Source organism: Nelusetta ayraudi, unplaced genomic scaffold (genome assembly GCF_046127955.1).
Source record: "Nelusetta ayraudi isolate G7.1 ecotype Tasmania unplaced genomic scaffold, CSIRO-AGI_Nayr_v1 ptg000011l, whole genome shotgun sequence".
Taxonomy (NCBI): domain Eukaryota; kingdom Metazoa; phylum Chordata; class Actinopteri; order Tetraodontiformes; family Monacanthidae; genus Nelusetta; species Nelusetta ayraudi.
Genome location: NW_027466061.1, coordinates 1,540,915 through 1,564,308, shown reverse-complemented (window position 1 = coordinate 1,564,308; position 23,394 = coordinate 1,540,915). Strand labels below are relative to the sequence as shown.

At 43.7% G+C, this 23,394-nt stretch overlaps 1 protein-coding gene across 1 annotated transcript; it reads left to right on the top strand.

Annotated features, from left to right (window-relative positions):
* Positions 1 to 6,020: 6,020 nt before the first annotated feature.
* On the top strand, positions 6,021 to 7,502 carry bhlha9 (basic helix-loop-helix family, member a9). The gene has a single exon (XM_076019704.1). The coding sequence runs from the start codon at positions 6,205 to 6,207 to the stop codon at positions 7,183 to 7,185; it is 981 nt and encodes a 326-aa protein (XP_075875819.1). The 5' UTR covers positions 6,021 to 6,204; the 3' UTR covers positions 7,186 to 7,502.
* The last annotated feature ends 15,892 nt before the right edge of the window (positions 7,503 to 23,394 follow it).

Genomic DNA, 23,394 nt, shown 5'->3' with positions numbered 1-23,394 from the left:
ATCTAAGTCTAATAACCTGTGTATTGTAAATAGTTTCTTCTTAGGATTTGCTGTAAATCCACGCATGTTTGGAAGCTAAACGTTTAAGTCTGACATTTAGCGGCACATGATCTTGATCTTGGCGCCGACCTCAAGAGTCTGTCACGTTGGGTTGACTCTAAAATCTGCCAGAGGTCTTCATATAGAAACAGTTACCTCAGGGCTTAGTTTTATGGCCGGCGTGATGTTTTTGTATGTTTCTAATGTATAAGTCAGATCCCCCCCTCCCCCTCCCCAAGGCCCTCTTCTCAGACAGTCATAAAACCAAGATAACCACTTCGCTCAAACTATTTGCTTCAAAGGAGCAGCCAAACCAATCTTGCTCATAAGGATATTAGAATAGAATTCCACAACCCTTTTTTGATATTAAAGCATATACAAATAATGTACTTTCACTAAAATGTTTTGTGTCGACTCCACTTCAACGTGGAAAACTTCAGCCAGGCATTCTGGATTCGGCAATGTGGCGCTCTGCACATAAACTTGCACACTCCAAGAAAGAAACGCGAAAGCTCATATTTGTGCCACTAGAGGGCAACCTTACAGCAGGTTTGTTTTTTCTGGACTTGCAAGCTTTTAAGATCCTGTTGGTTTTCGTGTGATATGTGAACATATATGTTTAATTAACATCCTTTCTGCAAGGACAGTTTGATCTGGCCACAATAATAATCATTAATAATTTAACTTAAAAACAATCAAGGTATGGTGCGGCCACTGTGTAGCTCGCCCACGGCCTTTGAGGAAACTTTAGTTGAGACTCATTCATTCATTCATTTTCCATACCCGCTTAGTCCCGAGCTCAGGGTCACGGGGGTCTGCTGGAGCCTATCCCAGCTGTCTTAGGGCGAAGGCAGGGTGACACCCTGGACAAGTCGCCAGTTCATCGCAGGGCCACATAGAAACAAACAACCATTCACACTCACATGCACACCTACAGACAATTTAGAGTGTTCAATTGACCTCACATGCATGTTTTTGGAGTGTGGGAGAGAACCCACACAGACACAGGGAGAACATGCAAACTCCACACAGAAAGGTCCGAGGTTCGGGCCCCGGAATCGAACCCACGACCTTCTTGCTGTGAGGCGGCAGCGCTAACAACTGCGCCACCGTGTCGCCCTAGTTGAGACTCCTAAATTTTAAAAAAAAAGAAGGAAAAGAAAACAGAACAACATGAACAACAAAACCATCAAACAGTGCCATTGTAGAGGAAAATGTTTTAAACTCATTCAATCTCATTTCCCCATCACCTCTGATTTCCTGCATGGGGTACGTCATGAACAAGTTGCCGGTTGAACGCAAAGCCATGGACAAACAACCTTTTGCACTCACAACCACTGCTAATCCGCTTCACGTGCATGTCCTTGGACTGTAGGAGGAAGCCGGAGTACCAGGGGAGAACCCTCGCAGACACAGGGAGAACACGATCCAAGCCCAAGTTTTGTTCATTCATTGCTATTTTTGTTTTTTGCCATCAATTTTGCTGTCATTGCAATGATTATTAAGAATTTTTAAGGGAGCTCTCTTTTTGAGTGACTAGAGATAAGAGTCATTTTGAGACACTGGACTAAAACAACAAAAGGACATTAAATTGTCTATGTAATGGCTATTTCTTCCCAGCCAAACAACCTGAAAAATGTGTAACTAGTTTTAATGTGATGCTTTGTTAGCACTGCCGCTTTCAGACGGTGTCACTTAGGTTGTGGTGGGTTGTGTGGGAACTAGCCTACAGACAGTTAACCTTGACCACATGTTCCAACACCCTAAATGGACCCTATAATGATAACCCAGTGTAATGACTGACTCTTCTCTGGAAGGAATGCACTATGAATACACCTTTTTCGTGTTTTTCTACACCTTCATGCATATACAGAAATCTGCAGGAACTTGGTCACACAGCACTCAGCAATGAGCACTGCAGACACGGAAAGGCGGTCAGTGGGAGCAACCCTTCTGAACAAGTGTTGCATTTCACATCAGATGGTCTTTAATTAGAAATGAAAGTAGTCCTCCGAGTATTCAGAGCAGAAAAGCAAATGCACTGACATTCCTATTCAAAGAAAATTGTCGGACGTGTCATGACATCAGTACTGACAGGCCTGAATCATTTTTGTTAGGAGGTATAAATCACAAAGGGGAGGACCATAGTGGTGTTGGGCTTATGGCTAAATTAGAGACTGCAGGATTTTCAGGGACCCAAACGTATAGTGAGACATTTCTCCACACAGCATGCTGCAGGTCTTTCCTGAAGATGAATATCTCAATAACCTAATATTTACTCGTTTACTGTAGCTATGGAAGAAAAACATTAGTTACGTAGTCATAAACCAATCAGTGTAAATGTTTGACTACTGTTTAGTTAGTAGCAAAATAAATGAGGTGAAATGAGGTGGTTGATAAAATCTGACCTCGCCTTGGCGCTAATTCTAAAGAGCCAACAATTCGCTTTGAACGCTTTCTCATTCCTGAAGTGGCAAACCACTGGAAACATCTCTAATGTTTCACAACCGAACCTGAACACACCCCTGTGACTAACCACGGTGACAGATATTCAGTGAATAACACTTTCAATGTCGAGCCGTATGCGCTAAAATACCAGAGGCACTGTTTCAACATGACAAGTAGGGATTTTATTGCCGGCGTGCATGCTGGAAGGGATTATTGCGGGAGACGTCCACACGTAACTGACAGTGATTTCAGACGGAGTGATTCACATCTGTCATGTCAGTGGGTTTGCTGTTTTGTTTTTAACATGTCGGGAAAGATCTGTATCGGAGACACTTTCTCATCCTGTCACAAAAACACTTGAGTTTGGGGTATGTCTTTGTAGTGTTCGTGGCAGAAGATAGCTCATACTTTTGGGACAGCAGTGGAGTAAAGGTCATAGTTAGAAAGGGTTTGTTTTGACAAGATTAGGAATTGCAAGTCTTTAGGCATTACTGCATTCACTCATCACATTGGAAAGTGTGACGCACAGAAGCCAGTGACACTTTAATGACTCTGATACAACCAGCCGTGGCGGGCAGCAGTCAGCGCTGACAGGAAACGTCAACAATGAAATACAAAGAGAAAAGTGACAATCCTGGTGACACAAGCTGGGCCACAAAAAAGCTTGTTGGAAAGCCTTGATTTTTGAATTTAGGGGGATTTAGCTCAATAAATGGTCAATGCAACCTGCGCTATTAAACACAGGCTTTAAAGGTTGGGTTTTTTGTATTTTAAAATAAACATGCAAGTAACATAAGTAAATAAACAAATTGTATTATTATGATTTGACGGAACCACCGATTTTTATTCCCTTTCAATGTCCTATAAAGTGTAATTAAAAAAATATTCAATGAGCGGAAACAACTGCGTTGTGGCAAACCGTCCATGGGCAGAGGTTTTGTTTTTTTTTTGTGAGTGGAAGCGTTTTATTGAGGTGAGAAAATTCCATGGCTGACGCCAAAAACATGCATTAACATACCACTGCAAAGCCAAGGTTAGCGATCCCGGGGCTTTACTCACTTATTACCCCTAACTACCCCTTTGGAAATATACATCTATAACATTTGGCACTCAGACCTCTAATAACAAATGGCTAACAACCAGTCATTATGGGGGCTTGAGCAGGAGATTTACAAATCTAAGGTTCAGCGGCCTTGGACAGGTCCCCTTTGCTTGAAAACAGTTATTCCATCAGGGACATGACGAGCTGCGTGATAAAATCTTGTGATTTATTCCCGGCGGCTGATAATTACTGGTGTCTTCTCACCTGTCAGAAATGAATGGACAGGGAGAGTCCGAGGCTGCAGTCTTCAAGCTCTTTACACCACAGCAGTAAATCTGACATGTTTGTGAAGCCATAAATCAACTCGCAATAAAGCTCACCAACTTCAAGCCTAATGGCACGGCAGGAGCAGTTTTAACCACCGCCATTGTGGTTGCGTAGCGGCATTCTTTAATAGGCGCGGTAAATGTGGTGGCTTAAGTGGCTACGTTACAACTTAACAGGAAGTGATAATGAGCAACAAACAAGACAGGCAACTATAGCTGACATATGTAAACAGCGCTGCGTTCTGACCTCAGTCATTGGTGAAAGCGCTCAGCAAACATCCTTGAGCCTTTTGAAAAAAAAAATGCAGAATGTTTTTAATTAGGTCTGCGATCACAATATTTCTTTAGATTTAATCAGCAGAAATACTCATAATTTTCTGATGTGCATTGCTTTTTATGCATTGTGTGAAGTGAATTATACACAGATGGAGAGTTTCGTACATCACTGCATTTCAAGGTAACTCAAAACGAAATGTACATAATAATAATAATAATACATACAATTAGTATATTTAGATCGGGATTACTCATTGCTTATTAAGTTTTACCTCCAGGAACCTCATGCACCTCAGGACCTGCCTGAGGATTGTCCAGTGTCGTCTAATGGACGAAACAGAAATGTAGACGGCAATTTCCCACCTCAGACGCTTATGCATTTTAAGTTGAAACTCTGGGCCATAATTGTTCTGAAGGCGTCTGTGAGACGCAGCGCATACAATAAAAGAAGAGGGCAGGAAGGAAGCAATGCTGCTCAACGACCCCTCGGTTCAGTATCTCAGGGCCTGCCTACCCTTTAGTTACCTGACCCATTGCACTTGGCCAGGAGCCTAGCTAAAGGTCAGTGCAATCAGCGTTGGCAATCCACCACAATATCTGACACTCAGATCTTACATGTGGATGCAGGTCTTTCCCCTTTTCACTCCTCCCTTCACAGCTTGTTTGTCACAAAGGTGAAAAAGGTGCAGAAAATGTTGTTTTTTGTTCCTCAATCTCATTCAACTTATTACATCATGAACAGAATCATAAAGAATCATAAAGAATGCACACTTTCATGAAAAACCAGCACAAAGACCATAGGACATTGATCGGCCAACCAGCGGCAATTGCAGATTCAAATTGTAAAATATTTGCCCCTGTTTTTTTTTTCTTTCCCCCCTCTTTGAAGTCTAGTGTTCACTTTGCTCTTGTCCTCAGGTGCTGCCCAGACCTGATTTATGAGGTTGGGTTCCAGGGAAGCTACTCTAAATTACATGGCCCTTAAACCTGAGCAGGGGGAAGCAGAGAGAGAGGAAGAATCGCCACTCCAGAGACTGCTAATTGTAAGGACGGGTCCAACCTGCGGCAGATGAGAGGGTTAATTTCTTCGCAGACCTGAGAAAAGGGAAACGTGCAGCCAATTGGAATACTTGTTGTATGTGCATTTTTTTCCCGTACCAGCGAGAGGCTGACATCTTCTCTCATCGATATTGTATATTTTTTGTGTATTCCAAGGCAAAAGGCAAAGGGTTTATAGTGGACTTTTAGTCTGAATGGAACTTTGAATAGTGCTACAGTGAAAAAAGAAGATGACTGAGTATCAGTAGTAACTCAGCTCAGCAAAATACTACAACTCAATGGAAAGTCTGAAGTAGAGATGCAATTCACGTGACAACTAATTACAATATTGTCGTATCCTGTCTTTATAGGAGAGAAAAACTGAAAACGTGGGATCCGTCCATCCATCTCTTACAACCCTCTGCGCTCCTGCACTCAGGGTCACTGTGGGGGCTGCTGGAGCCTATCCCAGCTGTCAGGGGGTCAAGGCAGAAAAAACCCCCCGGGATAACCAAATTAAAAAGACATATAGATATTAAAGAAAGTGCATTCTCGATTGTGGTTTCCAGAGGATTTGTATGTTTGTGTACATGTTGGACTCACACAAGGTGATGAAACATTTCTGTGAGATCCTGCGAGGGAGAGTCAGAGGAGGAGGAGGAGGTGACAGTGCCATTTGCCTGGAGGGCGCCCATAAACCTACAGTTAGAGAGACAGGGAGAGAGAGAGAGAGAGAGAGAGAGAGAGAGAGAGAGAGAGAGAGAGAGGGAGAGAGCACCATTCCTCACAGGTAACTGTACCATGTGACTGAAGCAGCTTTAAAAAGCAGGCCAACCTGTCCTGCTCAGGTACAAGTGCTCGCAAGACGCTGGAGGAGTCGGAGGAGTCGCCAGAGGATCAGTATTGACGGTGAACGCCGACGGTCCAGCAGGGGTCGTGTCGGGTGGCACCGACGGTTCCATTCCCGACCTAGGACGACGTCTTTTCATGCCGTAAGACTCGGTGGGAACCCGACCTCACTCGCAAGCCGACAGGATGAGTTGCAGCAGCGTGGCGAGCTCCGAGTTCTCCGAGGAGGAGCTGGAGCTCGGCGTTATCGACCAGGGCGACGACGACGCCGACAGCCCCAAGTCGGCCTTCCCAGACGGCAGCAGCGGCTCCATCTCCAGCAGCAGGAGCAGCAACAGCAGCCCCAGCCACCCGGCGGCCGAGGACGGCCAGGCCAAGAAGCGCAGCCGGCCGGTGCGCTCCAAAGCCCGCAGGGTGGCGGCCAACGTGCGCGAGCGCAAGCGCATCCTGGACTACAACCAGGCCTTCAACGCGCTGCGCGTGGCCCTCAACCACGACCTGAGCGGCAAGCGGCTCTCCAAGATCGCCACGCTGCAGCGGGCCATCCACCGCATCTCCGCCCTCTCCGTCTTCCTCAGCGCCAACCCCCCGACTCCGGCCGCCCACCCCGCCGCCGCCACCAAGCCCTGCGCCCACCGGGAGTGCAACGGCGGGACCACGGCGGCGGTGGTGGTGGGAGCGTCCCGGGCCATGGTCCCCCACCTGGACCACCACCACCACCACCAGCAGCAGCAGCAGCAGCAGCACCACCAGCAGCAGCAGCAGCAGCAGCAGGGCTACACCCGCTGGCGCCCATCTGGCTCCCACCTGCAGCAGCAGCAGCAACAGCAGCAGCAGGGGGTCCACGTGCACAGGCTGCCCCCGGAGCCTCACCTCTTGGCGGACGGCGGTGGGGCGACGGCGTGCCCTCCCTCCCCCCACTACCCCTGCTACCCCCCCGAGGGCCAGTTCTACCCCTGCGGGAGCCCCCGGGAGCAGCCGCCCAGCCCCCTGCGCTACCCCGTGGTGGCCGAGGGGCTGGGCTACCAGGCGGGCGTGTGGGCCTCCTGCGCCCAGAGGTACATGGACTCGTTCGTGGAGCCCCCCCCGACCCTGGGACTCTCATGGCAGCTGAGCTACCTGCAGGAGCCGGAACATAACTTCCCCCTGTGCTCCGACATCCTCTGACACGACTGCTGCGATTCCCAAAAGACTGTGGTGGACGGACTCCTGTGTTACCTTAGTGTGTGTGTTGGGAGGGAACGGGGGGCTTCCCCTTTTACCCTCCTTGGAGAGGAGCCACTGTGATGCCATTTTAAAGTGCAATTTCAGCAAAAGCCAGCAGAATGTTGTGTGTAACTGGTAATATTTGTGGTGCTATAGTTTTCTAACTGCCGTGTGTAATTTGTCCCTGGAAATGTGTTTTGTGCTTGTTTGATTAGCAATTTGTTCTGCTCCAAACAGAATAATTTAAAAGTTACAACATTATTTAAAAAACAAACAAACCATAACTTCCAAGGAAATTTACTGTGAACAAGATTACAAGCAGTCAATTGGAAAACATTCACCATCTTAAGGTCCTGGAACCTTTTTATTTCTTTAGTGGGATGAAACAAACCAGAATCTGTTGACATTTGTAAATTATTTATTACTTTGTGGGATTCATGCTGTACAATGTAAAGAGCCTGTAAAAATGTCTAAACTTGTAAATAATAAATGTTAAAACTTCTGAATGTTTCCTTTCTTCCAAAAAACTTCCAAAATCTCCACTTTGCTGCGCATCAGAAATGTGCAACCAGTGTGTTGAGATGTGTTGTTTGCATCTCCGTGCGTGCACGCACGTCTTTGTTTGTGTGCGTTTGATTATAGCCTGAGGTCGGTAGCCTCTGCCGTTCTCTCGGTCGGAGATGACAGAGGTCCTTCACTTAGCTGAGAAATGTCCTCGCAAGTCCATTCTTGTCATTTTTCTGGGACAAGACGAGTCAGGATGCCCTTTGGTGGAACAGTAAAATAAAAGCATGAGCAGACAAGAAAAATGACAATAAAACAACAAAACAAAACATGGTGCACGACCGACGTTGCAATCATTCTGCAAATGGCAAACAAGAACCATTGGGGCAGGAACCTGCTCAGTTGTCCTCTGCTGCAGCAGCAGCAGCAGCAGCAGCAGCAGCAGCAGCAGACTCACTCCCAACCGCACTTGTACATCACTCATGCTCGCTCTTGAAAGACAAGCGTTTTCCCTCCCCTGCTGCGTAGCACGCGGTGGTTAACAGCTTTAATATTAGACTATAGGACGAGCCCACCGACAGATTTATGTGAGCTCAGGAAGGAAGACGGCTCCCCGTCATCATCGAGGTGAAATCCCCTGGTCGAGGCTGCACAGGCCCGCAGGTTGTACTGGGTGTGTTAGACTTTTTTTTTTCTTTTTTTGAACGTCCTGGAGGTCTTCCAGCAACAGCCTGGAGATGCCGCTGACAGGAGTTGGCCCAGGGAGCAGTTCTGCAGGCACGGCGGAGAAATAAATGGTGCGGTACAACACCAATTAGCAGGCAGGAAGGGAAGTGAAGGGAAGGGAGTGCGGACAAAGAGATGAATGGAGAGGAGGAGCGCACTGATAGGAAGAGGAGGACGGAGGTGGTGAGAACCAGGAGAAGTGACTGCAATTTCTGTCTGTCGTTGGAGCTGCTCTCAGACGTGAATCACGGGAAAAGGTTGACTCATAAGAGAGACGAGAGTGCGGCCGACGGCCTCCAGTGACGGCACGTCTCTGCGCCCCTCCCCCTCTGGCAGCAAAACAACCGTCGATCCGCTCCGTTGTCTGGATTCTCAAGAGATGCCAGTGAAAGTGCCGCTGACGTGTGCGGACTATTGTTTACTATTGTTATTTGTCGTCACTGGTTCATCTGACTGAGAAAACCAAAGTCTGTGCTACTGGTTCAAGCCATTCGATAGACCTGTGTAAGTTTTGTTGTTGTTGTTGTTGTTGTTGTTGTTGTTGTTGTTGTTGTTTTAATTGAGACGATGGTGGAGCAAGAAGGTTGCAGGTTCAATCACCGGGCTCGGGGCCTTTCTGTGAGGAGTTTGCATGTTCTCGCTGTGTCTGCGTGGGTTCTCTCCGGGTTCTCCGGCTTCACTCATACGGTTGGAAAAAAAAAAAAAAGCATACGAGTGAATAGCGACCAGTCCAGGGTGTCACCCTGCCTTTGCCCTATGACAGCTGGGATAGGTCCCAGCAGACCCCTGTGACCCTGAGACCCTGAGACCCTACGATGTATGGATGTTAGGTTGTCTGTGCAATAGTGATGGTTGGTTGGCGATCAAAACGTCAACCATCCACTTGAGGAAAACTAAATGGGGAGTAACCCAAATGCAACATTGCAATGAAAAGCAAGTGTATATCTGCTTGTGGTGTAAAGTTATAGGACACACTATCAGAGAAATTAAAGCAAAGTGAGAATATGTATCATTTTAAAAGAGGGTTTTAAAAAAATGATATTGCGAAAATATAAATGTATTCTCCTGTTTCTTGATCTTTATGGTTTAATCTGTTTAAACTTTTCTTTTGTAAATGTTACTTTATCCCAAAGCAAAAATAATTGTTAGGTTCTAGTGCAAGGAAGGTTTTCATTCTTCTTTTTTTTTTTTTATTGATGTTGTTTATTCACTGAGTATCGAATCACGATCATTTTGGGAAGTGTTGTCTTATATGCAATGACCAAATAAATATTTCACATCACATTTGTTCACGTTCAAAACCAAACATATTTTCACCCTGAACCAGAGGCAAAAACATTCACCCCCTGAGTTTTTTATCTGAAAAATCGTTTTTTTTAGACATATATTTTTAAAAAGAGGTACATGATGGTAGTCATTCCCAGGATGCACCAAAAGTTTTCATTTCATCTTTGTGCTGCAGTCCGCCAGAGAAGCTTTCAGTCCATCAGCTCTTGTGTTGAATCGTGATTGAGCTCAGGATTGACATCACTTTCTGACAACCGAGACTCCCAGTGATGCATCTTTTTGCACAGACTGTTACGCCTCTTGGCCCCACACCACGGCCAGGCGGACGGAAAAGAAAATAAGCAAACATGAGCGAAATGGTGCCAAGGTGAGCGGCTGCGCTAGCGTGATAAACGGATGAGTCAGCCTCCGGGGTAGACAGCGACGTTAAGGTTCTACGCTCTGTTCCCCCACCCCCCCCAACTCCGCCCCACGCATATGTGCAGACACACATGCAAGCACAAACAAAAACACCATGCTGCCATGACATCATTGGAAAAAAGGAGGAGCGAGTCAAGCTGCCAGAGGGCTCACTTTGCTGCGATGACATGTCAAAGCATTATGATGTGTGGACGTGTTGCAGCCACTATGGAATACAACCTGATTCCTTGTGTGTCGATGAACTTATGTATACAATATTTTCAGTGCCATTCATTCTCTCCTCTCCATATTGTCTGCTGGCTCCTCTTCAAAATCCCACTCTGAGGGCCATGTGTTCGAATTAAGCCTGCGTCACAAATGCAGCAGGAGAATGTGAGGAAAACATGAAGTCTGAAAACATCTCGGTATCCAGAGGGAACACCTTCTTCAAATCTTGAGGGTGAACACCTTCGGCAAAAGGTATTTGTGCCATATGTATGTAAAATGTTATTGAAATGTTATGTATATGACGTGGCCCTGTGATGAACTGGCGACTTGTCCAGGGTGTCACCCTGCCTTCACCCTATGACAGCTGCTCCAGCAGACCCTGTGACCCTGAGCTCAGGAAGAAGCGCATGTGGAAAATGGATGGATGGATGGATGGATGGATTGATGTTATTCATGACTGTCATTTATTGAATGATCATTATGAATTTACACTATGAAATTTGGTTGCAACAAATTAACTGTCAACAAGCAAATACAAACTACATGGGATATGAGATGTACTTTCTTTTTTTGAATGAACAGATTTGTACAAACCTTGGTGGAGTCCCAATCACATTAATTGCACACAAGAAGCAAATACCACCAGCTTGACCTGAACTAGTGTGAGCATCACACTGTGGTTTGTAAATATTGGCCTCTGTTCCGTTCATTAGTCTTTGATTTGTTTTGTCCCAGTTGACTTGAGCAGAGTCAACATTGCCTTGTTATGTTCAATGTCAAATTCAGCACGAGCAGGATGCTCAGCTACCCACTGAACTTCAAAGCAGGCGTTTGTTTTTTGATGTGCAGTAAATAAATGTTTGCTTGTATCACATGCGTGTCGGTAATTGCTGTGATACATATACAGTATAATTCCTTACTTTTTTAGTCACTGTACACTATGACAATTAAAACAAGGTTCAGAAGCTTGTCACAATCATTGTCACCTGGTTCTTCTTCAAGAAAAACTGTGCTATGAATATATAAAGACTAGTTTAGGAATAAAACTGGACAAAAACATAATGACTCCATGGCAAGTGGCATGAAAGAAAATCTGATATAATTCTATCTGACAGAACACTGCACAAAACGGTATCACTACCATTTAAAACTATCGTAGAATTGTAATATAATTCAGCAGGAACCTGGACTAAGGCGAATACCGCAGAACAGGCAACAGACTCGAAAGGGTAAAAAAAAAAAAAAAAAAGATTCTGCTGAAGTTCTTATACATGGCCACGAGAGGGCAACAATGTCCTTCAGATGAAGTCGCGTGTTGCGGCAGTCCCCAAAAAGAAATGCAAAACTGTGAAGCTCATTTTCTCACACATATATTAATTCAAAGCTTCCATTCATTACAATATCTGGGAAGATTAACAGATAACAGATCGAGTTTTGTTTTTTCATTTTCTGCATTCAACTTTTAGAACAAAAATAATGATAATGGAGAAACAGCAGGTTTGCTGATTGGAATTTTCTCATTCAAAAGCAGAAACCCATTGGCTGTCAAACACATGGACCATAGCTGCTCGGGCTTGTTACCAAAAGCAGCGAGGTTGTATATCATCCTCTGTAATCTCTAATCCTCTAATTCTCCTGCAAGCCTCCACTTAGTTAGACCTGGGGCTCCCTCCCAAACCTTTCCCGGCCATGGCCACCCAAACAGAATTAGCATCTTGCCCAAGACCCCTTTCGCAAACCACCATTGGAAAAAGAAATTGTAACATCGTCATGTTACAATTGTTTTTCCCATTTACTGTGGCCCCCTTAGAGCCTCCTGGCAGAAAAGAAACCTGAGGTTGGTGTTAGAATTGCTTTTGGGTTCGGGTTAGTGGGTTAGGTGTTGGCGGTAGGGTTTCGGGGGTTCCTCATGTGCTAGAAGCCCCAGAATGGAGATGGGTGTGTCTTGAGGGACCCTGAGGAACCTGCAAGTGGTCCCATGTCTCTAGGACAAAGTTGACCTTTGACCCCATAGACTTGCACGGCATTAGGGTTAGCGATAAGGCTACAATTAGGGTTAGGGTTAGGGTTCCTGCTGGAATTTGGGTTAGGGTTTCAGGGTTCCTCATGCGCTAGAAGCCCCAAATTTGACATGCGTGTGTCTTGAGGGATCCTGAGGAACCTGCAAGTGGTCCCATGTCTCTAGGACAAAATTGACCTTTCACCCCATAGACTTTCCATGCATTAGGGTTAGGGTTAAGGCTTGAATTAGGGTTAGGGTTTTGGACTTCGGGTTAGGGTTTCGGGGTTCCTCAAGTGCTAGAAGCCCCAAATTTGACGTGATAATAATGATTAAACAATAATTATGTTACATCTGTCTATAATAACAATTGAAATATAATTTTATTCTATTTATTTATTCCTTAGTTATCTGAATTTTTTTTCCTATCATTGCTCCAATTTTATGTGGCCCCCCCTACTGCCTTCTGGCGGCCTCCACTTTGAAAACGATAGAGGTAGACAATACGAGGAGATACCGTAGAATGAGCACAGCTGTTTGAGAGACAACAAATTCTACACTTGTTTTCACAAACTGTACACATTAGTAACATCACAAACTAAGAGGGCAACTCTTTTCAAAAGCTGACCTCACCCTCCGTCAGTCTGTACACAACTGCACATGTAGCCTTTCTTGACACTCCCTGGTCTATTAATTCAAAGGTCAACAAATAGAAGGCCATGCTGAATGGATTTTGAGCTGCTGTCAACAGTTGACATTTCCAAGCACTTCTTTGCGGCCAATTAAATATCCTGCACTGATTTGCTTTGGCAGATGTCACAGTGTGTTACGCTTTATTTCTTTACTTGCAGGCATTCTCAAATTTGCTGATTCCAAGATGAGGCCAGTGTTCTGGAGGAAGTGGTCACAAGCGAATCCCAGTTTTACTGTTTGTCTACAGTTTCCCCTGTGAACATAAACAGCTCCAATGTTTCAGATTGTGATTCAGATGACTTTACTTCTCCTAAAAGGCAATTCACACTACACACAACAACAATGCAGTTTTATTTATGAAGTGCTAAATCATAGCTAAAGGTGTTATGGAAGCGTTTTGCACAATCAAATAGAAAAACAAGTGATCCCTCCAGAGCACCATGAAGCCAGTGACCAGGGCAGACATTGCAGCAGACCCAGTAAGTCAGGGGCAGCTGGCCAGCGTATGGGCAAGCTCTGCATATCGTGTTTGACTGCAAATCTTAACGTACACTGAGTAGTGTTAGGAGAAATGTAAACGTTGTCTTCATTAACCATTTCCATGAAGTAGTCGCTAGTAGCTAAATACCTCCAGTGTGTCCACATACTTGGATTCATGTTTCAGCATGAAAAACGTTTAAACCAATCACTTCCTTTGTAAGGGATGAAACATTTTTGGAGTAGAAGTCAGCTGTGCTTGACCCAGTTGACCTCTACTCAGCTATCTAAGCCTAAGATGGGTGAGTTGGATGAGTGAGAACTGAGAACCATCGAAAGTAAACCCTGCACTTCATTGTATTCCTACTGCCACTCACTCTAGCCTCTCTGCTACTATGACTCAATTTCTATGACTATATCTTCATTTTTTTTGGACTTTCTTTTCACCCCAACCGGTCTAAGCAGTTGGCCGCCCTCTAGACTCGGGGTCTGCTCGACGTTTCTTCCCACTGGGGAATTTTTCCTTCCCACTCTCGCTTCATGCTGCTCTGGAGGGATGACTCCAGAGCAGCATGTGAAGCTTTGAGTGTGCAAAGTGCTTTGCCTTTGCCTGTGATTTAGTGCTTTGTATATAAAAGCTGATTGACTGAATTGACTCAAACCACTGCATTACTAATGTAACGTGCACGCTGGGCCCTTTTACTTGCCATCCAGTCAGAATCTGGACCAGATTGCAGACTTAAGAATCACTGCCTTACAACTATGTGTTGTTTTGTTCTTATAGATTTGTGAGAACATCTTTGCAAGGATATAGAGATAGAGACATTTTTTGACATTAACTTTTTGGTCGTTGGCATGCTGTGCGATGCAGTCTGGTCTGAAAAACTTCAAGAGCGCTGAGAAGTAAGATCACTTAAAGTTGCTAAATTAGTTAATAGCACGGCTCTAAATGATGGTGAAAGGTAAATTGGTCTTTTAAAAGGTTAGATGTGCTCTGACTGAGGGCTACTTCGGAGGAATACTAAACAATGCCTTGTTAAACGATTGGACAGGCTCCTTACAGCAGCTACTTTCACCACTGCATTCCTAATTATTTAATTTTCTCCTCTCTTTAGAATCTGGCCGTGATGAATTGATTTTGTTGCCTCCTTGAGAGTTAAGGACTGGCAGCTAAGTGTCAGGGGAGAGCAGAGTGAGTGTCAGAGAGATGCGCGGCGAGATGTTGTAAACACAACATGCAATTTGTGCGCATCTCCGTGGGCTTTTTTTTCAATGCGTCTGCGGTGTCTGTTGGTCCGTCAGCTCCATCTCACCATTTACTTGAAGTCATTTCACAATTTCTTCAAAAGATTAAAACCTGCGATGGAAGACAACATCCTCCGGTCAAATGAATACTGATGTCTTCCAAGGTGACACAGATTTCAATGCATGTTTGCGCAGTTCTATTCAAATAAGTGTCCTCTGGGACAGAGAGCAACAAAGACGCAGTGTCATTAGTCATAGATAAAGACACATTATATGCCAGACTTCCTTGGCTTCTGGGCTGTTTCTGTGTTTTCCTTTCCTGACTGTGGTTTCCTCCTCTCCCTTGTGTGCATCTGAGCCTCGCAAAAAACAATCATTTTCCTTTTGCGAGCATGAGGAATACGAAATAAAAGTCATGCACTGGAGAAGAAATAGGCAAAAGAATTGAAACGCAGCGGTCATAAGAAGATTAATTCTACTCTTAAAGGCTTTTGTCTGTTGTGTTTATGTGGCTTAGAAAGATGAAACCCCAATTAAAGCCAGATTTGGATATCATGCATGGAGCTGTGTGTACTCCAAGGGGAACTGGCTGATGGTGGCATTTGTACATTATATAAGAATAAAGTAAACTCAGTAACCATCGTATAAGTACATTACGAGAGTAAAGAGCACTAAAATCAAGATGCATATTTTTGCTCCTGGCAGAGAGAATGTAACAGTTTCACCAAGCTCATTTAAAATAATTGAATGACTTTTTCTTTCAACACGTTTGTCTTAGCATGACAACAGTTTCCCTGAAATACAAACATTATTATACAAGGTCAAAAAGCAGTCCTTCTGTGCAGTACAATATTTAGCAATGCAAGGCACATATAATAAATTCTAACGGCTTTGCAGAAATATATGACAGTAGTTTTGGAGAGATAAAACAAAGGAGAAGAAAAAGAAACAATGACTGCTTGTATTATATCCTTGCAAATTCAGTCCAAATAATGCTGCCAAAAACACTCTCATCAGGATTCTGAGAACTCTCTACATAATAGATCATTAATGAGAATATAGTGCAGTGCCGCTTCATTAAGGCAAAGGCAATTTACTACGTTATCAGGCTCTGCAAGCCTCATCAAGCTAAAAATAGCACAAATCTCATGTCAGTATCACTTAGATAAATGTCTGAGGAGAGCAAGCTGAAAAAACTGCCAGGCAGTGAGAGAGGATCAACAGATAGACAGCTGTGTCTACCGGAAAAGCAGTGAAATGACATGAGATTATTATTATTATAGTAATAATAATAATAATCATTCATTCATTCATCTTCTATACCTGCTTCTTCCTATTCAGGGTCACGGGGGTCTGCTGGAGCCTCTCCCAGCTGTCTTAGGGCGAAGGCAGGGTGACACCCTGGACAAGTCGCCAGTTCATCGCAGAATCAGAATAATAATAATGATAATAATAATAATAATAATAATAATAATAATAATAATAATAATAATAATAATAATAATAAATGTCTGTATGTGTGTGTGAATGGTTGTTTGTCTTTGTCTTTCAATGTATCCCTGAGAGGCTCCTGCAGAGGCTCCCACACCCTGAGTGCAGCAGACAGCAGGTATGGAAGATGGATGGATGGATGGATGGATGGATGGATGGATGGATAATAATGAGAAGAGGAAGACTTCATTGTGAGAGATATACAGTAGAAAGTGTGATATCAGTAATAGTTCAGTATCATTGCTGCAGACTTTCAACACACTGACTGCAGCAACTGGGGGGGTGAAACCTCTCAACCTGCGGGAAGTGACTCTGAGCGAGGCCACTGCTGAAAATACCTGGCACTGGGGCATAACTGGCACTGATTTGGTGGGACTCTGTCGTGGATATTAAATGAATGTTTCACTTTTTCATATGTGCCTTGGCGTAAGTGACCACTGCAGACAATTTTCAGATTGCTTGCTTTATTACTTACACGTCAGCGATTTAAAAATAAAAATAAAGGGCCCCTCCATTCCCATACACACCCATTCAACTTCAAACTTTACATTGGAGTCACTTTCAAAAGACCTCTATCCACTGCTTGATCGTTAAAGTCCTTCTAATGCCTGAGGGGTCCGTCATTTCCCATCGGGTTAGGGTTAGAGTTAGGCAGGGTTTTATAAGTCTAATTTTAAAAATTTATTACGATATTTGGCTGCCCAGTAGGCAGTAGCAGGTGACTGAAGTCAACTTTAGCTCTAGCTAGCACAAGCTAACATGTCGGCCAACACAGATTTTTACAGCTACTTTGACTTTGGCAACAAGTGGTAATTCTTTGTTTGAAATGTGAATATGCTGACAATTAAATAACCTATCCAAAAAAATGACGGAGTTATAGGTCTTGGTAGAGTCAAAGGAGTAAACAGAACAACAGAGTTTTAAGTCAAATGTGAAGTTTGAAGTTGAAAGCATGTGTACGTATTAATTCGCTAATGTCTAAATAAAATACAAGCACTTTGAAAACAGTCTGCCGTGTTCATATGAGCCAAGTAGGCAAGAAAAAATAGCAAGAAGTGGTTTGAAAGTGAAATATCCCTTAAATTACTTATCACGTATGCAAATGAGACGAGTTTGAAAGGACAACAGAAAATTGGACAGATGTTGCCGTTGTGTGCGGCCATGCATTATTGATGTGGCTTCAGGTTGTCGGTGCGGGAGACAGGTCATCTCATTTTTTAATAGCAGTGCCTGTCTTCTTCAGCTCACGTCTTAGGTGAGCGGGATAATGGAATTTCAGGTGTTCAGACTGGAAAACAAGATAACGAAGCTTTTCCACACCGGTCAATGATACATCTCTAATTGCCGTCAATTAACTTTCATTGGAAAGAATCCTTTGGTAAGCAGTAGTGACAAGCTGGTTTCCAACCCAAGGGCCTTTCTGTGTGGAGCTTGCATGTTCTCCCTGCGTCTGTGTGTGCTCTCCGGGAACCTCAGCTAGTATAATACATAGATAGCAACTTCTGATAGCATAACAGATGTGAGCGTTAATGGTTGTTTTTCAGCTGCGTGACAGAGTTGCAACTTGTTCTGGGTGTATCTCAAAATGATGAGCACTTTGATGGACCTTTGGTCATTTAGCACCTTGTTAACACCAGTAGTTGGAATTTAGTGTTCTGCAGTTCAAAACAAAGCGAATGAAGCACTCAGGGATTAGGAAGGAAGTTCTTTCCTAAAAGAAAGAAGTTTTATTTTAGCAATTTTATTTCCTGCATTCCCAACTGGGGGAAAAAATTAGCAGTTATGCCTAATAAACCATTAATGGTGTATTTTATTGCAGCCCTGCAGCGGTGGCAAAGACTGAATTTTCAGCCTCCTCGACAGCTGAGATGACTGCACGCTAAGTGGCCCTCGTTAAGACGTAGCCCGAGGAGCCGTCCCATTTCAGCCACGCTGTTCAAAGCCTCGCAGGCAGCGACCGCAGGGACCAGGCAGGAGATGTTGCCATTTGAGCAGCCAGGGGTCAGCGTTGGAGCAGGGAAGCCCGCAGATCCAAATGGATGCGCACAGGTTCTGTATTGGCCCCCCGCAGCCCCACCCACCACCAGGAAACCAGTGACAGCGAGACAATTGATCTTTGAAGCGCGAGCACCGTCAAGGAGAGTTTGGGGGGGGGGGGTCGGGGCTCCTGCCAAGATAAATAGGAGCCCCGAAGGCCTGTCTAAACAAGAACGCTCTCTCGGCTCCATTACCGCTGCTTAATATTCAGACGAGATAATGCCGGCTAATGTGGCACAAGACAAGAGCAGCGGGCCCAGAAAACACAAGGGGCGCTGCAGTCAATGGGGACCCCCAGGGGGCGGGGCTTAATGGACAATAACTCCCTCGTCTTTCTGTGCGCCCAATAAACTTGTAGCCTAAATGACAGAGCTGGAGATAAAGGGGAGCAAAGAGAGGATAAACCTAATCATATTATATTATTGTATATTATTGTATATTATAGTATATTATATCATAGTATATTATTATTAGTATTTTTAGACCAACATATGGACTGGTCTTTGTATATTAGAATCTTAAATTGTTCAGTGTCTGGAAAACATTCAGGAAAGCCTGCCTATGAAAATCTCCAGTACATCACAATAATCAGTTTTATTATTTTAATATTATTATTATTATTATTATTATTTATATATTCAGTTGCTCACCAGCTAATGCTAGGTGCTGAGTCTAAATTTCCCAGTGTGATAAAAGGATCTTCAATACATCATACAGACGGGCTTTCTACTTCTACTCTAACGGACACATAAACTGTGGCGCATGCTGATTACAACCCCTTCATTTACACTGACATTGGAGTCTATTTCCATTTGCGTCCTTCCACAAAGGATGTGGCTCCTCTCAAAACAGAAGTGCGTACAAAAGGGAAACTAAAATTGAGAGATACTAAAAAAAAAAATGGAATGGGTGTTTGGACTTTGCTATTTTTTCTCCTTTCTTGTGGAGTACAAAGGACACAGCAGCAGCCCCGAGGTGACGACTGCCTTTTAATTAAGATGCCATCTTTTGATCCAGTTGTTGTTTAATGTTTGTGATGTGGCGAAATTTGATCCACTTTTTACAAGTCTCTAACTTGGCACATGAAGTGAAACATTTTTTTTTGACTGAATTAAGTTAGATGAAGCAGAGCGCTCCTTTGCTATCACATGCTAATTAATCCTTATCTCAGCGAAGGCCAACCACACTTTTCTTGATGTGTTTCATCAGCCTCTTAATGATAATTATCAATCAGCTCCATCGTTTATCCGTCAGAGATACCGAACCTGGGATTAGAATATGCTTGAACCTTCTCACAGCATCACAAGCTCTGTTGGTGAGGACTGAATTCCCCCTTCAAACGCCCAACTAACGATGTGGCACCGTTTTATCACACGGGTTTTTGCTGCATCGTGATTGGATGTGAATGGCACTTAGCAGCCCGGTGTTGTGCAGAAGAACAGGAGAAACCGTAAACTAGCGAGCATGGCTAGATGGATGCCAGCAACAATGAGCATCAGTGTGAGAATCAATCATAATCTGATGCCTGTCTACTGCGTCTCCTTTGATTGTATCTCCAGAGGTTTATGCTGCCAGTTCTGAAGGTGCCAACAGAGGGAAGCCAGTCCTCTCTCCGAACGCAGCCACACCACTAGTTAGTGATTAAAGGTGCATCCCACCTAGACCCATACCCGAAATAACATTTAAAATAATAACTGCATCACTAATAATTATATTATTGTGTCATAAGATCAAAAAAAAGAGATCGAAACGCATTATTAGCCTGGGTAAGAACACGTTTTAAGATAACTTACTTACTACTCAATTGCCTTTGAGTGTGTGTGTGTGTGTGTGTGTGTTTCATGCACCTCATTTCTGCATGGTTGCCCACTAATGTTCATGCATGAACGAAGTGCACAGAAGAAGAAGGCGACAAGGTCGAGCACCTGAGTCTGTATTCATGCATTCAGCATAATTCATATGGAAACAAAACCTGCCTTGACTTTATGCATGACTCTTTTTTCCCCAATGTATTGTATTATTTTACTGGATGCAGGTGCAGGATGTTGTAAAAGCAATTGTGTGCAATCTTCACACCAAAAAAACTGCAGTAACTTTTACCAAACATTGCATTGGGAACCTTTTTCACATTGAGGGATTCACTGTGAAAGTCAGCACTTTTAAAACACGTTACTCGCAACGATTAAAGCAAGATGGAGTTTCACTGCCCTCTGTTTTTAAGAGGACAACAAGGGACTCTAGGTTGGCAGGCAGAGTGAAACTCCTAAAAACCGTGTTCAAAGGAAAGGAAGTTGCTGAGCAGAAGAGAGTGTGGGAAGAAATCACGGAGAAGCTTACATCTGCTAAACACCGAGAGAGCTTTTCTTTGAATAAACTCTCCTTCCTACATAATGCAGTTCGCTTGGTAAACAGTGTCTGTCCGTTACATAGACAACATCAAACTAGAAACGGTGTGAGGAAACTCAGCCTCAGCAACCTTAAGACTGAGAGACTCTGAAACCCTGGTCAAGAGCTGGCATTTACCTGAGCCACCCTCAGCACCTTCAGCACCAGAAGGTTTATACACTCAATGCAAACTCTGAACTAAAGGTCTGTCAGGTTAAAGTGTGTGTGTGCGTGTGTGTGTGTGCATGTGTGTGAGAGAGAGAGAGAGCGAGAGACCTAAAACAATCCCCTCCCGAACTCCAGCAAATGTGAAATGACAATTTTATTAATAATGCAAAAAATGAACAATTGTGAGGGAATAGAGACTTGTTGGTAGTGGTGGCTGGGGATACTTTACTGCACATTATACTTTTGTTGCCAGAAGTCCCATTGCAATCGACCTGCAATAGATACACATAATGAGTCATGATGATGCTTCAGAGTGGCACACAAACATTACGAGAAAGGAAAACAAATGGCGATAAGGGCGAGACGACTCATCTCACACGACAAATATGTGTTGCTGATACCTCTGTGTGTCCTGTAAAGAGGAAGTTATGTGCATCCTGCCACTATTTTCTGTCACCATTCGGAAGCATCATATCCTTCACAGCCTGTTGAAATAGTTGTTGGTTACTGTTTTTTTGAGGCAACTGCAAGGATTTAAAATGATTTCATCAGCTTCATTTCTTTTATAATACATTCATATTCCCATCCAATGTGGGCCTTTGTTCAGCCTGACAAAAATGAACTTTGCAAATGAGGACAGAACCACCACCACCACCACCACTGTCTCATTAGCCTTCATTTGCTTTGTCATGAAGTTTTTTAAAACTATCTTACTTAACAATTGTCTTAAACTATCTCATTATTTTTGTTCGTGTTCTTGGACATACCGAGTGCCACCATGTGCCCTTTCTCTTCTTTGACATTTTCAGAGGAAACAAAATACTACCACAGCTCCTGGATTAGAGAGCTGGATTCTATCAGCTTGCCTTCTTGTCCACCACAATTACGGAAAATAAATTGATCTTTCGATAATGCAAAAAGAAAACTAAATAATGTTACTGGTCTAATGCCGCATGACGTAACCGTATCCTAGTTTCCAAAGATCAAACACCCTTAATCACTTAAATCAGGCAGTAAATTAGGAAGAGGTAAAATGAGACTGGATACATCAATTTGTTGCCTTAATTTTAAACCGAAAAGCTTTTCTGTCTACCTTTGCCCCAACTAGCAACAATGGACCATCCTATGGGAGTGTTGTTTGTTGGGTATGTGTTAAAGAGGACATTCCATTTATTTGATTTGCTGCTGCAGCGTGACGTCTGCTGCACCTGCTGTAGGAGCAGAACAAACAGTTGGCTTTTAAAATGGGAAAAGAAGACCTGTGTTTCAGCTGCACTGCCAGATTCGGCCAGATTTTGTCAAATTGAGAGCACCTGCCTTGCGAGATTAGCTTCATACTTTGCACCAAATGCAACGCTCAGGTTTATGTACTTGGATAGTGGCCTTGCTTCATCGAGCTCTCATCCAAAGACAGTCATGTGTTTAGAAGATGGATGGTTTGGAGATGCAGGCAGAAGAACTTGGCTCACGGCTTCGAGTTAAATTCAAGTCACAGCTGAAAGCCGATGACGTCCAAAGAAGTAAATCATGTTTTCCTCTTTCGCAGGATGCAGCATTTACTTATCTAAAGACATATGTGGATGAAATTCAGGTTTGAAATGGATGAGTTAATTGCTCCATGTATCTTTCTTATGAGAAAAGCAAAAAAACAGGAAAAAAAAAACCTGGCCTTATGAAAGACAGCACAGAAGGAGGTTTGAGAATAGAGGATAAAGAGCCAATTGTGTGATTTGGAATCAAAAGCACTCAAACATACAGTGTGTGCGCTCAGTGTGTGGAGCTCCATCCCTAGAAGTTCCTCTGAGACCACAGGCTTGTCTTTGAAGCTGGCAGGTGGAACGGCAGCCTGAGCAGTACATTGTTGCTCGCACTGGCATTGAAACACAGAGTGCAGAGAAACAGAGTTTAGCAGAAGAAGTGTAAAAGTAAAAAGAAAAATCTGTGGTTTGGCACTCAATAAAGTCTAAACGTTGTGAATGGCTGAAAGGTGTTGCAGCGCTGCCTTTAAATGAGTTCTCAAAACAAAAACAAAAAAGAGCAGCAGCATTTACGCGTAGCTTCGTGACACAAGAGCAGCCATCCACTAAATTGCCTGTCGCCTGGGATTAGCTCCCAGTGCCCTCTGTCACCAGTGTTGGCGAGTAATCTAAGTAATCCACTGCTGTAATTAAACTACTTTTTTAAATTAACGGAGTAATGTGACGGGATTCCTGTGGCAACGCTGGTTATATAGAAAATTACTTTATCAAGTAACGATTCCATTGCTAAAAATGTCTTATTATCCACAAAATGTCTGAAATTAAGAAAAACAACCAAAAACAACGATGTGGCAGATTGATGACGCAGCCGTGCATGCAAAGTCCTTGATTTGCGATGACGCATCAAAACAAGCATGGCGGCGGCAAAAGAAAAAAAGAAAAAGCAGTGATTGCGTTTGACAGCTGGAAATACAAACATTATTTTGAGTTCATCTCGTCTAAATGGAAGAATATTGTAGTTCGTTGTACTTCATGTGCAGGAAACAAGACATT

Excerpts from the sequence above, each read along its gene's own strand:
- bhlha9 (XM_076019704.1), top strand. The coding sequence starts at position 6,205 with ATGAGTTGCAGCAGCGTGGCGAGCTCCGAGTTCTCCGAGGAGGAGCTG.